Source organism: Protopterus annectens, chromosome 3.part0 (assembly GCF_019279795.1).
Source record: "Protopterus annectens isolate FY-2018-M chromosome 3.part0, PAN1.0, whole genome shotgun sequence".
In the NCBI taxonomy this organism is placed as follows: domain Eukaryota; kingdom Metazoa; phylum Chordata; order Ceratodontiformes; family Protopteridae; genus Protopterus; species Protopterus annectens.
This window is the reverse complement of record NC_056731.1, coordinates 754,764,881-754,778,280: the sequence shown is the minus strand read 5'-3', so window position 1 is coordinate 754,778,280 and position 13,400 is coordinate 754,764,881. Positions and strand designations below refer to the sequence as shown.

Genomic DNA, 13,400 nt, shown 5'->3' with positions numbered 1-13,400 from the left:
CACTCTCTAGGGCTGAATGTAGGCATGTGTTTAGTGTGAATATGATCCTAAATGATAGACTGACAGAAAGGAAGTTAGAGGATACTGAGAAAACAGAGGGAGAGAGAGAGAGAGAGAGAGAGAGAGAGAGAGAGAGAGAGAGAGAGACAGAGAGAGAGAGAGAGAGAGAGAGAGAGAGAGAGAGAGAGAGAGAGAGAGAGAGAGGGACAGAGAGAGAGAGAGAGAGAGAGAGAGAGAGAGAGAGAGAGAGAGAGAGAGAGAGAGAGAGAGAGAGAGAGAGAGAGAGAGAGAGGGACAGAGAGAGAGAGAGAGAGGGACAGAGAGAGAGAGAGAGAGAGAGAGAGAGAGAGAGAGAGAGAGAGAGAGAGAGAGAGAGAGAGAGAGAGAGAGAGAGAGAGAGAGAGAGAGAGAGAGAGAGAGAGAGAGAGAGAGAGAGACAGAGAGAGAGACAATGGTGGGATGTTAGACAACTTGGGTCATTGCAGAGGATTGTGGAACAGATCTTGCTGTAGACTGAAGGAGTGAGGGGTATTAAGGAATGGGCTACAATAAAAACAGAAGGTCCAGGGAGGATAACAGGGTAGAGGTAGAACATGAGGAGGGAGGAAGGTAAATGAGGAGACAGGCATGGTAGAGAGGTTTTGTGGACTGTAAGAAACAGTTAAAGAAACAGAACTGGAGATGGAGTTATATAGAGCAATGGTGGAATCAGGTGGAAGAAGCAGAAAAAATCTAAAATGAGGGTAGAGTTGGAAGAAGGCGTGGCAAAATGGTGGGTGCAAGAAGAGATGGATATTAAATTATTGCACTGGAAGATGAAGGATTAAATAAAACAATACTGGGTAAGGGAAATTAAAACAAAGCTTGGGTTGAGGATGTAAAAAGAGGTGATGTCAGAGAAGAATTTTGAATATTGCATGAGAAATTGTATAAGGCTCACATAGGAATCGAGTTGTTGTTTACATGATGGGAGGTGTGGTGTTCTTGAATTGCAATGGGAGGAGCTGAATGGAATATCTGGGGTGGGAGATCTGATAAATACAATCTGATACCTAAAGAGTGGAAACCAATGGTTTCTCAGTACAGTTTTATAAGTGGGTTGGGTTGCAGTTAAAATATAGGATATCAGAAATGTTTAATGACATATTAAGTAAGGAGAAATTGCTGGCATCCATGTATATGACAATGGTAATGTTTTTTTAAGGTCAAGGTAGAAAGTGCTGATGAATTATTGATCGATTTTGTTGTGAAATGAGATTGAAAATTGCCAGGTTTTTACAAAAAGGCAGAAGAACCTTTTTACCAGAAATTATTGAAGAAGATAAGTGTTTGAAGAAGACTGGGTAGATTATAATTGATGTATAATGTTTGCAACTGGGAGTGTGTTAGTATGGTTTGTGATGTAAAATGCTTGCAGCTAAGATTGTGTCAGCGTGGTTTGTTTTCATTTATATAAATGTATGATTGCCTATATAGTAAGTGATGGTTTAATAAAGATGTTTCTTATTTAAGTAAAAGGCAGGAACTGAATAATTTATGTACTGCTCCTTAGGTTAGATGATATATAGCAATATATGTGAAGTATAAATAGAAGTTATGTTCTTACCATAACGTTCCATGTTAGTTGTCTTCTTCTCGCCTTCTTCTTGCTGGATGGGTTCGGAGCCGACCTCGGCTCCGACTCGGCCACTCTAAAAGCTCGAGAGTTGGTTCCACCGGCTCGAGGCTCCCCTTATATCCCACAATGCTAGGCGAGAGTTACCTCAGATCTCGTTTGTAAGCTAACCCCAGCTTATAATAGTAACAGAATAACTGTAAAACAGAGTCCACCTCTAACAACAGGAAGAAAGAAGGGTGACCTACATCCTGAACCAGGAACTATGCATAATAGCATATGTCTAAGAAAGAGGTGGTAGAAAGAGAGGTCACAATCACAACTCCTCTAGGTCTGTCCAGGCCAGGGGAAGGAGGGTGGACGAAGAAGAAGGCGAAGAAGACAACTAACATGGAACGTTATGGTAAGAACATAACTTCTATATGTTAAGTTGTCTATCTCGCCTTCATTCTTGCTGGATGGGACCGTCCTAGCACCTTGTCCCGGGTGGCCTAACGGAACAGACTCCTGAGAACAGTGGAACCAAAGTTAGCTCTATGCCTAGAAGCTAAATCCAACTTATAATGAGAAATGAAAGTGTGAGGAGTAGCCCAAGTAGCCGCTGCACAAATGGTGTCAATAGGCAGTCTGTCTTGGAAGGCTAAAGAAGTAGCCAAAGCTCTGGTGGAATGAGCCTTAGGTCTATCAGGCAGCTTTTGATGTCTAATTTCATATACAAGGGAAATCAAAGATGTTAGCCATCTGGATAATGATACCTTTGAAACTGAAAGTCCCTTTCTGCTTTCCGCATAGGAGACAAACAGCTGATCAGATTTTCTGAACTGTTTTGTTCTATCCAAGTAGTACCTCAATTGACGGTGAACATCCAGACAGTGTAACTTTTGTTCAGACCTATTGGAGTATTCTGGAAAAAAGACAGGTAGATCAATGCTTTGATTTAGATTTGACGTTGAGACCACTTTAGGCAAAAAGGACAGATTAGTTCGTAAGGATACTCTGTCCTTATGAAACAAAAGATAAGGAGGACGACAGCTGAGTGCTTGAAGCTCTGAAACTCTTCTAGCTGATGTAATAGCTACCAAAAAAAGAGTTTTCCATGATAATAATTTTAAAGAGCAGGAGACTGCAGGTTCGAAAGGGGGAAGAATCAAAGAAGCAAGAACTAAATTTAGGTCCCAAGGAGAAGGAGGATTTCTTATAGGAGGTCTGAGAAGAAAAACCCCTTTCAAAAAGGCTTTGCAAAGCTTGTGGGACATTAAGGCAGATTCAGAAATACCCACATGAAAGTTAGAAATAGCTGCCAATTGAACTTTAAGTGTAGAGGGAGATGAACCTGCATGGAAGAGTTCAGCTAGAAAATCAAGGACTAATTGGATGGAAGCAGTGAAAGGATCTATGTCCTTTCCTTGAGCCCAATATGTGAAACGTTTCCACTTACTCAAATAAATCTTTCGAGTGGAAGATTTATGGGAAGCTATCAAAATATCTCTTACAGAGTGAGATAATTGAGGAAGCCTGGCTAAGGTAGGAACTGGAGGAACCAAGCAGTGAGGTTCAGAGAGGGGAGGGAGCGATGAAACTGACCCGACTGATGGATCAAAAGATCTGGAACTAGGTCCAGATTCCACGGTCGCTCCAAGAGAAAACGATGTAGAAAGGGGAACCACACTTGTCGAGGCCAGTAAGGAGCAATGAGGATCAATGAGGCCTTCTGAGCGATAGCTTTCTGTATCACTTGAGAGATCAGTGGGAAAGGAGGAAATGCATACAGAAGTCCCCGGGGCCAAACTTGGACTAGAGCGTCTCTGCTGGGTTGGCCTGGTAAAGGGAATAGAGTGAACTATTCTCTGCACTTGCTGTTTTGGGGAGTAGCAAAAAGATCGCAGCAAGGCTGACCCCACTTGAGAAAAATTTCTCTCACTACAGAGTCTTTCAGAGACCACTCGTGAGGCATGAGTATAGCTCTGCTCAACTTGTCCGCAATTTGATTGGACTTTCCGGGGATGTGCGTTGCTATTAGAAACCGCTGAGAAGAAATCGCCCATTGCCACAGTCTGAGTGCTTCTCGACACAGGGGGTATGATCTGGTTCCGCCTTGTTTGTTGATGTACCACACTACAGACATATTGTCTGTTTGGATTGCAATCGTTCCCAAGGGAAGAGAGTCTTGAAGGGCTTGCAACGCTAAAAGCACTGCTCTCATCTCCAGACCATTTATGTGCAAGTGGCATTCGTTTGGTTGCCATGTGCCCTGGACCGTCCTGCCCTGATAATGCCCCCCCCACCCGATCAGGGAGGCATCCGTTGTCAGAGTAGCAACCGGAGGAGGTGGAACAAAGGGTCTTCCCGACAAGAGCTGGGGGGAAGACATCCACCACATGAGATGATTTTTGCACGCTTGCGTGATCATAATGGTGTGAGACATTGGAAGTTGCTGGTATGACCATTGAGTAAAGAGCATCCATTGAAGGATCCGCATGTGGTATCTGGCTAATGGAAGCAGAGGTATGGCCGCTGCCATAATTCCCAACACCTTCAGAACTAACCTGGCTTTGATTCTGTTGTTGTTGAAAAGGAGTGATACCAATTTGTGAATGTCTGTTATTCTCTGATGTGTTAGTCTTGCAGACATGTTTATTGTATCTAGATTTGCGCCTATGTAGGTAATAGTACGACAAGGCGACAAAACAGACTTTTCACAATTTATTGAAATACCCAGCTTTTGACAAACACGAAAAGTGTAATCTCTGGCCATCAGAAGGAGATGCTTGGTGGGAGCTGTGAGGAGCCAGTCGTCCAAATATGGAAACACCTGGAATCCTTGTCGTCTCAGGTGAGAAGCTACCACTGCCATGCATTTGGTAAACACCGGGGCAGTGGTGAGACCAAAGGGCAGGGCCCTGAACTGAAAATGACTGGTTCCCAGCCTGAAGCGGAGGAATCTTCTGGAGCGTCTGTTCATTTTTATGTGATAGTACGCATCCCGAAGGTCTATAGAGCACATCCAGTTTCCTTTGCCCAAAAGGGGAAGGATGGATTGCAGCATGACCATCCGAAATCTTGTTTTCTTGACTGATCTGTTCAAGACACTGAGATCCAAAATTGGTCTCCAGTCCCCTGTTTTCTTTGGAACTAAAAAGAACCTTGAGTAGATTCCGGATCCTTGCTGGTCTGCTGGAACTGGCTGAATTGCTCTTTTTGCAAGCAGTTTTGAAATCTCCAAAACTGCTAGATCCCTTTGAGCGGGTGGAACATCTGGAAGGGATTTTTTTGACTGATTTGGAATGTGAAGAAAGGGGATAGAATAGCCTTCGGAAATGATGGACTGTACCCATTTGTCTTGAGTCAGGGATAGCCAGGCTTCTGGGTACAGTGACAATCTTCCCCCGACTGCCTCCGAAGATGGGCAGTCGGGCAACACCTCAGGGATGCTGAAAGAGCTTGTCAGGGAAGGCTTCCTGATTGCCCTGGTTGTGCGGACCCCCCCTGCCCCTAGGGCAACGTCTACCATTGTTATTCCCGCCTCTGCCTCTGGCGGGGAAACGACTCTGTGCGTCAGGCGAAGTCCCTTGAGATTGTTTACGGAACCACATCTTTCCACCTTTCTGGCCTTTGGGGTAAGGCCTAGAAGGAGTAGAAAAACGGACTCCGACGGCAGAAAGGGTCTTGCCATCAGTTTCGCACCTAGTCAAGGTTTCTTTCACTTGGGGACCAAAGAGGGATGATTCATCAAACGGGGAGTTAGTGAAAGACGTCTTGAAGGGGTCCGCAAAATTGCATAGCCGCATCCAGGCATGCCTACGTAAGGCCACACCTGTCCCTGCGGCTCTGCTCGCTCCATCAGCCGCGTAAGAAAGAAGGCGCATGGAGGAGTTGGTTATGGAGTTAAGGGTAGCCAGCTGCGTGTTCATCTTATCTTGGAAACCCGCAGCTGTAGGGTCCTTTAACATTTCACTCGCTTCCTTGATCAAGTCCCTTTGAAGACGAGTAAAATGGCACAGGTAGTTCAGCGAACGCATAGTAAATGTCGCTGACGAGAAAATCCACTTCCCGTACCTGTCCATGGACCTAGATTCCTTGTTAGGTGGATGGACAGGTACTGAAGGATCAGCTAGCTCCTTCTTAGTGGCAGCAGCTACCACCATAGCATCCACAGAGACTCCTTTTGTTAAGAACTGTTTGTCTGCTGGTGCTGTTATGAACTTGGAGGGTCTCCTGGGAGTGGGGTCCACTGAATCAGGAGCCGTCCATGCCTTCTTAGCAACCACCTGCATGAGGGGGTCAAAGGGGGGGGACACCCAGGAGGTGGAAGGACGAGAGCCAAACACCTCAAGATACACAGATTCGTCCTCCGAAGGGTTGAGGGCTGGCCAATTTCCCCTCTGTTTCAGGATCTCCAGAATGTCTGCAAATGAGACATCTTCAGAAGGGGAACGGGGGGAAACCCTCAGAATCATCCAAATCTGTGTCTGACGTGATGGACTCAGGTGAGTCAATGTGTTTCCTCTTACACTTCCTCTTCCGAGGGGGCTCTTCTGCCAAATCAGGAGAGGCCTCGGAAGAGGATGAAATCCCCACAGGGGGTTCCTGAGGAGCTGGCTCTCTGCGGTCCGGGATGAGGGAGTGAGTCGACTTAGCCTGAGGCACCATAGAGGGAGGGGCGGACGGAGCCGACTGTGGAGTAGAGCCAGGCTCTAACACACTCCGCATGACCTCAAATGCACCCCTGTCAGGCAGAGCCAGAGGTCCCTGCTCCGAGGAGCTAAGAACCCCCCTCGGCACCGACAGTGATGGCTCGAGGCGATGTCGGAGCCGAACTCACCAGCCAAGCACCGAGAGGGAGAGGGGTCGGACAAGGGTCCGATGCCACTCACCCCTCGAGCCGACGAGGGAAGTCCGGCGCCGAGATTCTTCCAAGGAAGAAAGCGGAGCCGACGACGGAGCTGAAGACAATTGTATCGGCTCCGACGCTATCACAGTCTCGGTTCCGACACGACCCGGCTCCGAGCTCAAGAGAGTCGAAGGAGGAATATGTTGATGGACCGGGGCAGGCATCGACTGATGAGTCGGGCTCTGAAGCATCTGGGCCAGTGCCTCGGACTTAAGAAGTCGACTCACTACCCTCTGAAGGTCATGATCCGACAGCCTCGATGACCTAGAGGAGTGAGATCTTTGGCTCCGTTCAGACAGCAGGGGAGATCCTGGAGCCGAATGAACAGAGCCAAGAGATGGTGACCTGGACCTCTTCCTAGTTGTCGGCTCCGAAGGTCTGGTCGGAGCCGACACGGGAACTTCTACTACCTCGGCTCCGGCCGGAGCCGAGGGAGCCACAGAAACTGTGGACTGAGACTTATCGGCTCCAGCCGGAGCCGATGAAGGCAGAGGTTGAGAAACCTTAGGTCTCGGCTCAGTTGTCGGAGCCGAAGACCTAGATGCCTTAGAGGGCTTCCCTGTTGAAACAGATAGGGAATCCTCTGGCTTGAGTAAGCCTCTTAGTATCAATTTATTTTTTCTTTCCTGCAGGACCCTGGGGCTGAAGCCATGGCACACAGCACAGGAGTCCTGCAGGTGCAAAGGCCCCAGACAGTAGACACAAGAAGTGTGAGCATCTGTCAGAGACATTTTCTGACAGCACGCATCACACTTCTTGAATCCGGAGACCTTTGCTTCTTTAGACATTTTTAAAACAGGTGTAAACAAACACACACACAGACACACTAGTTACACCCTGTCAAGTTAAATTATAATAAAAACCACTAACTAGGATTTTAAAATAAAATAATACACACACACTCCACTAGGGAAGAGAAAAGGCCTGTAGGCCCAAGGGAAGAACCTAAGGTTCTTGAGGGAAAAAAACGGAAATTTTTTAGAAGGGGATAAAAATTCCTCTAAACTAAGGGAATTAAGTAAATATATTAAAATTAAAGGGGTTTTGAAAGACTAATTTACACAAGAAAAAGTCACTTACCAAGAACCGGTAGAAAACCAACCTCGAAGCTGTAGCGGCAAACGAGATCTGAGGTAACTCTCGCCTAGCATTGTGGGATATAAGGGGAGCCTCGAGCCGGTGGAACCAACTCTCGAGCTTTTAGAGTGGCCGAGTCGGAGCCGAGGTCGGCTCAGAACCCATCCAGCAAGAATGAAGGCGAGATAGACAACTTAACATTGTTTGTTATGTTAATATAGTTTGATTACATTTATATGAATATAAATTTGCCTATGTCACAAGTGATAATTCAGTAAAGGTGTTTAAAAAAAAGGCTAGGCTAACTTAAGGGGTAGTCATCAGGAGATAGAGGATGCTGTTGAATTTTGTTAGGTGAGCTGAGTTGCAGAGCAGTGGGCATGCTAAGGTGCTGCTGATGGATATACAAAAGGCTTTCAGTGGAATTTGAAGGGAATGTTTGATTGCACTAATGAAATAGAAAGTGGTCAAGTGAAGTCAAGGCTTTATTCAAAATGCCATAAGTTAGACTTTTAGTCAATGAAGGCAGTTCAGATAGGCTGACATTGCAGAAACAAACAAAGCAGAGGTATCCACATTCCTTAAGTTTGGTTTTGATGTGAAGTGTGTGCTTAATACAGGAGATACAAAGATGAATGAAGGAGGCATTTATGGAAAAAGTAAGCACTGCTTTGCAAATGATTGTATGATTGTATGATGCTATTGAAAGATGTCTGCATCTGACATACACATACTGGATATTTTCTGCAGGTTTGAATAGGAGCTGGGATTGAAATGTTTTTATAAAAAATCAGTGGTAGTCAAAGTGGGTAAGGGTTTAGTGATAAGGCAGTTTTACCACGGTATAATATAGAGAATAAATATTTAGGGCTTAGAATACGTGGCTCAGTGGAGGAGATCAAGAAGAAGAATTTGGAGCAGGTAAAGGAGAATTTCAGGAAATCACTGGACTGTCGGATGGGTTTGTTCAGTCAAGTGGTGAATAGAAGTAGCTGGGCTTATAATTCTTTCATGTATTATATACTTAGGGAAATATGCAGGGATTGGCCCTAAGGAGATGACAGTGGTGGTGTAGAGGTTTTGTGTGATAGGTTTATTTGGAGGGGAAAAGAAGGTACAGCCACTGAAAGGATGGTGGTAGTGTGGCAATATAGAAAGCGGGGGACAAAAGATATGGTAAAAATTTAGGATAAGAGGGAATGTGAATGATAATCTGAGATAGGTGAAGTAGGAAGTGGGAGAAAAAGATGAACAGAGGAGGGATTATTAAATGAGTATATGATTGCATAGACAAGCATTTGGGGAAGAGGTTACCTTGGGAGGGTGTGCTGATCCTTTCCTGAAGATGCTTAGATTTAGACAGCAGGACAGAAATGTGGAGTTACAATGTTTAGGCATGGGAACAGCTGAGAGTAGAAAAGGTTATAGCTGAAAAGGGAATAGAAAAAGGATTGAATTTACAGAGTTTATGGAGATGGGGAAGAATGTGGAATGGGGAAGGGATACTGGTTGTTTTATGGGGGAGGACAAGGAGAATAAAGGAAGGCATTTGGGAAGATAAGCTAAGGGAGACTAAAATGGATAACAGATGGGAATTAGAGTGGGGCATGTCTCAGAAGACAAGAAACGATACAATATATAGTTATTTGAGGTGAGATAAGGGAAGGGAAGGGAGGCAATGGAAAAATGAAATCCATATGTGTAAATAAGGATAAAAATGGGGGATGCTGAGATGTGTAAGGGAGTACATAAGATGGCAGAAAAGTGTCATCCTCTTGTCTAGTAGGGGATGCACTTTGGAGATTTGTGCATAGTTGGCAAAGAATAGTGGGGGGGGTAAGAATGATTAAGGAAGGGTGGAGACCCAATGATAATTGTTGAAGACAGGGACAGGAAGGGACAGATCATGTATATAAGTTAGTAGAATGTAAATTACTGAAGAGAATGTGGAAAGAACTTTTGAGCTATAGACAAAGGTATACAGGAAGAGATAGTTTTTTGCTGCTTGTACAGATCAGAAGCCAATGGATCTATGTGGGAACAAGGGGGACATATATATACTAGTAGGGCACAGATATAAAGAGGAGGCTAACACTAAGGTGGAAGGAGATGGGTAAGTCCCTGAGGAAAGGAATAGATCTCAGACTAGGTAGCAAAGGTATGGATAGGTTCAGGTAACGTGAGCTGGCTGAATAATATGGGTAAGAGATGGGTTGTGGAAGGCAAAGAAATAGGGGTTGAAAGGGGTAGGATGGGGTAGGATTATAATAGTAATGAAACACAGAAGAATGGAGAGGTGGGTACTACAAAGGAAAGGAACATTTGATTAAAATGTGTATAAGAGATTAAATAATGGGTAAGCTACTATTTTTTTCATTGACAGATGATGGAATATAATTGAGAAATGTAATGTAATGAAGTAATGAAGAAAAATGTTCATTTATGTATGTATATGATGGGGAAACTTAATTAAAAAATTAAAAAGAATGCAAAATATTTCAAATGCGAGCATGTACTATTGAATCTCATAGCAAATATACTTGAAGTAGATTACCTGAACAACTACATACAGACTTTGTCATAACAGACTGGTATACAACTGGTAGAAGAGAAATTCTTAAAACAGTGTTATGAAAACTGCCATGAAATATATTCCTCTCTATATCATTTTATAATGGATTAACATACCGAACAGTTTCTGAATACCTGATGTATTAAAGGTATTCCCTTTAAACTACTAAAATATTTAGAAAATTATATTTTGAGTCTTAAAGTGGACAGCACTGTTAATACCATTAAATTAGGTAAATCCAGATTTAATCCCCATTTCTAAAAACATTAAAGTACTTTTAGATCATTTGCTTAACCACGTATGGTATCAAACCACCATGTATGGTATCAAATATCATTATATTATTAACTGGAAGACGATATTCATATTAAAACATGATAAGAAAGCCAGGTACTGTGGAGTAAAAGTATGCAGTCCTGCCTATGACCTACATGACCTAACTTCAAACAGCAGTTTCAGTGTTGGAACAGCTAAGAGATGGGTGGAAGTGAGTTATCCATGTTGGTTCATCAATTCTGTGTAGAGGAACATGGCAACTCCTGACTCACTACTTGGCTCTATACAAGGCATCCATTAAATCTATTCATATTGATACTAGAGTGTTCCTGTTTTTTTGATAAATCATTTCCATCTTATAACAATGTTCCAGATGTACTTCATCAACTGAGAGCTGATTACCAAAGTTTATTGCACAAGATGAATCTTCCCAGTGAACTAAATCTATGTCATCCGTTTTAGGTAACCCACATTTACTTTTATGGCTAAGTGACTATCCTTTCAGATTTTCCCTTTCTTAAAGATAAAATGCTTTACCATTTATTCAAAAAGGTAGATTTAATCTTAATCCAAGATTTAGCAATACACTGCCAACCAAAACAACCAGTTGAATAAAAACTTCAGTTTGTATTACTGTAATAAAATTAGTTCCAGCCTTCTCAAATTCTGCCACTGCTTATAAAATGTTATCCTGGTTAGTAAAAACCTCAAGAAAATGTATATTGATCACCTCAGCCTCTAGGACACACAATTATTTGTAAAATTTTAATGATTTAATCAGTCTTCAGGACACACAGTATTTCTAAAATTTATAGTAATTCTATTTATATTCAGGACACACTGCAGTTCTATAATTTATAATGATTTAATTGGTCTGCCATGCTGTTCTACTATTCAGTCTTCAAAGTACTGGAGGAAGTAAGCAACATTAATAGAATATGAACTTGTCAGGAAAGTGGCTTGGAAAATGCATTCAAACATCTTATATTTTTAAAGTTTTGATAAAAAGCAGGTTGTGATCCTTTATAATACTTATTTTACTCATCACAAACTATCAATATTTGTCATACTGGTCTCCACAAATCTTGATTTCTTTCCAAAGTATAACTTATTTTGTCAAATTTACTAGTTTCTTAAAACTACATGGGAATAAAAGTGGTCCATAAGCATATTAACTATCATACTGCCAAATGCAATAAATGCAGGGTGTAAAAGATGAAAGTCATGTTGTTATAAACAAGTTTCAGTCTGGGTTAAGCTTTTTTTTTTTTTTTGTAGAATATTGGTTAAAGGAATCTGCAGTCTCTATCACAGCCCGACATTCTTTCATAATAAAATCAATTGGATCTTGAAGATGGTCACAGAGATTTACAGAGTTGTTAAAGACATTTCCATACTTACAGACTACACTGTTGTAAATAGTAAACAGTGTTGAAACATGCTATAGCTGTTATTCAGAATGTGTCCATATTGTGTTTTATGAACCAGTGCAAATTACTATCAGGAAAAGTAAACTGACCAGTCTTTGCTTTATCATTTGAATGACTGTCTGTGAGCACAACTATATTACTCTATCTTTGGAAAGATAATAACATTTCATTACAAGTGTTTTATGGTAGAAAAGAATTGAAGCAGTACCTAGATACCAATACCTTACTCATGTGTTAGCTGTCACATTTTAAAAAAGCACATGCATAAAAAAGAATTAATCTAAAATTCTGCCACTTGTTACTTACCTTGGCTCCAGAATATCCTCGCTCACCCTGTCACAATAAAGAAACAAAAAAAAATGATGCATAGTGTAACAACTCTGGAAAACACCATATAGAAACAAGGTCACATTTGGATAAACTGGCAGAATCCCTTACCTTGGATCCCCTATTCCCTTGGCATCCTGGAGGACCTTGAATTCCCAGTGGACCAGGTGGTCCTCTGTTACCCTAAATGAGACAATAAATTATTATTTTTTTATATTCCAGTGATATGCAATATGAAACAAACATAAATAGTACTCTTATGATAACTGATAAAAGAAACTGCTGAATAAAAAAAGACTGTGTTCATGTTGTAAGCACATTGCTGATGTATGCATCTATGTGTCATTTAATTTAAATGACACACAATAGAGTAAGACCAGTTGACAGAATGACAAGGCACTAAAATCAAAGTAATGGCTCTAAGTTTGCTGAAAATAATGTGACTGAAATATACATCAGCAAAATGCACATACTGATAACTACAAAACTAGACCTGAGCATACATTCACCCACCCAAAACACACAAGGGAGCGATTCACCATGTCTCATCTTTTTTGAATATTATAATCATCTCTAATGCCACTGAATGTTGAAGGAAAAGGAAAGTTCCCTCAGTGCAGTGGCCAATGTGACTAACACTGCTCTACTGTCCAAGGTTTTATAAGCTGAGCACTAAACATAGCCTCCTTTGCAAAGAGGACAGAGATATTAGCAGTGTGGTAAAAAAAGAAACAATGGACAACACTGTAACTGCATTTACTGCCAATAGTTTGCTCACTCAAACTCTAAAATAGTTTTATGAGGGCCCAGACAACAATGCAGTGGGTGGCAATTCCCTTTGGTTCAAAATAATGGACTGGATTACAGAGCTTATAGTTGTGTTGCCAGAAGAAGCTTGAGTTGTGTTAAAGGTTCTTGTGTTACTACAAGAGTTATAATCAAACAGGAACACTGTAGTGACACCTGACAAGCTTCTGATAAGACAAGAGATACCAGAGCTTTGTTATTCTTGCAATAAGGAGCTGGGGAACCATCCCAGTGCAGCAGGAAGAACTGTTACATTGACTTACACAAAGGCAGCTGGCCTAGAAACAGTGTAGGACAGCTGGAAATTTGTGTTACATTCAAAGATAACAGAAGGGCTTCAGCAAAGGAAGGCAGGTATGCATTTTGAATAGAGGTTGTTGATCTAAAACAATTAAGGTGGAAAGA

General features: G+C 42.2%; 1 protein-coding gene across 1 annotated transcript in view; it reads right to left on the bottom strand.

The window, feature by feature from the left end:
• LOC122796926 (collagen alpha-6(VI) chain-like) overlaps positions 1–13,400 on the bottom strand; it is a 1,619,258-nt gene that overhangs the window by 668,512 nt on the left and 937,346 nt on the right. The window contains exons 18-19 of the mRNA XM_044065693.1: positions 12,300–12,371; positions 12,168–12,194 (exon numbers count right to left, since the gene is read on the bottom strand). Coding sequence (XP_043921628.1) covers positions 12,168–12,194; positions 12,300–12,371 — 99 coding nt within the window. The remainder of the gene's footprint in view (positions 1–12,167; positions 12,195–12,299; positions 12,372–13,400) is intronic.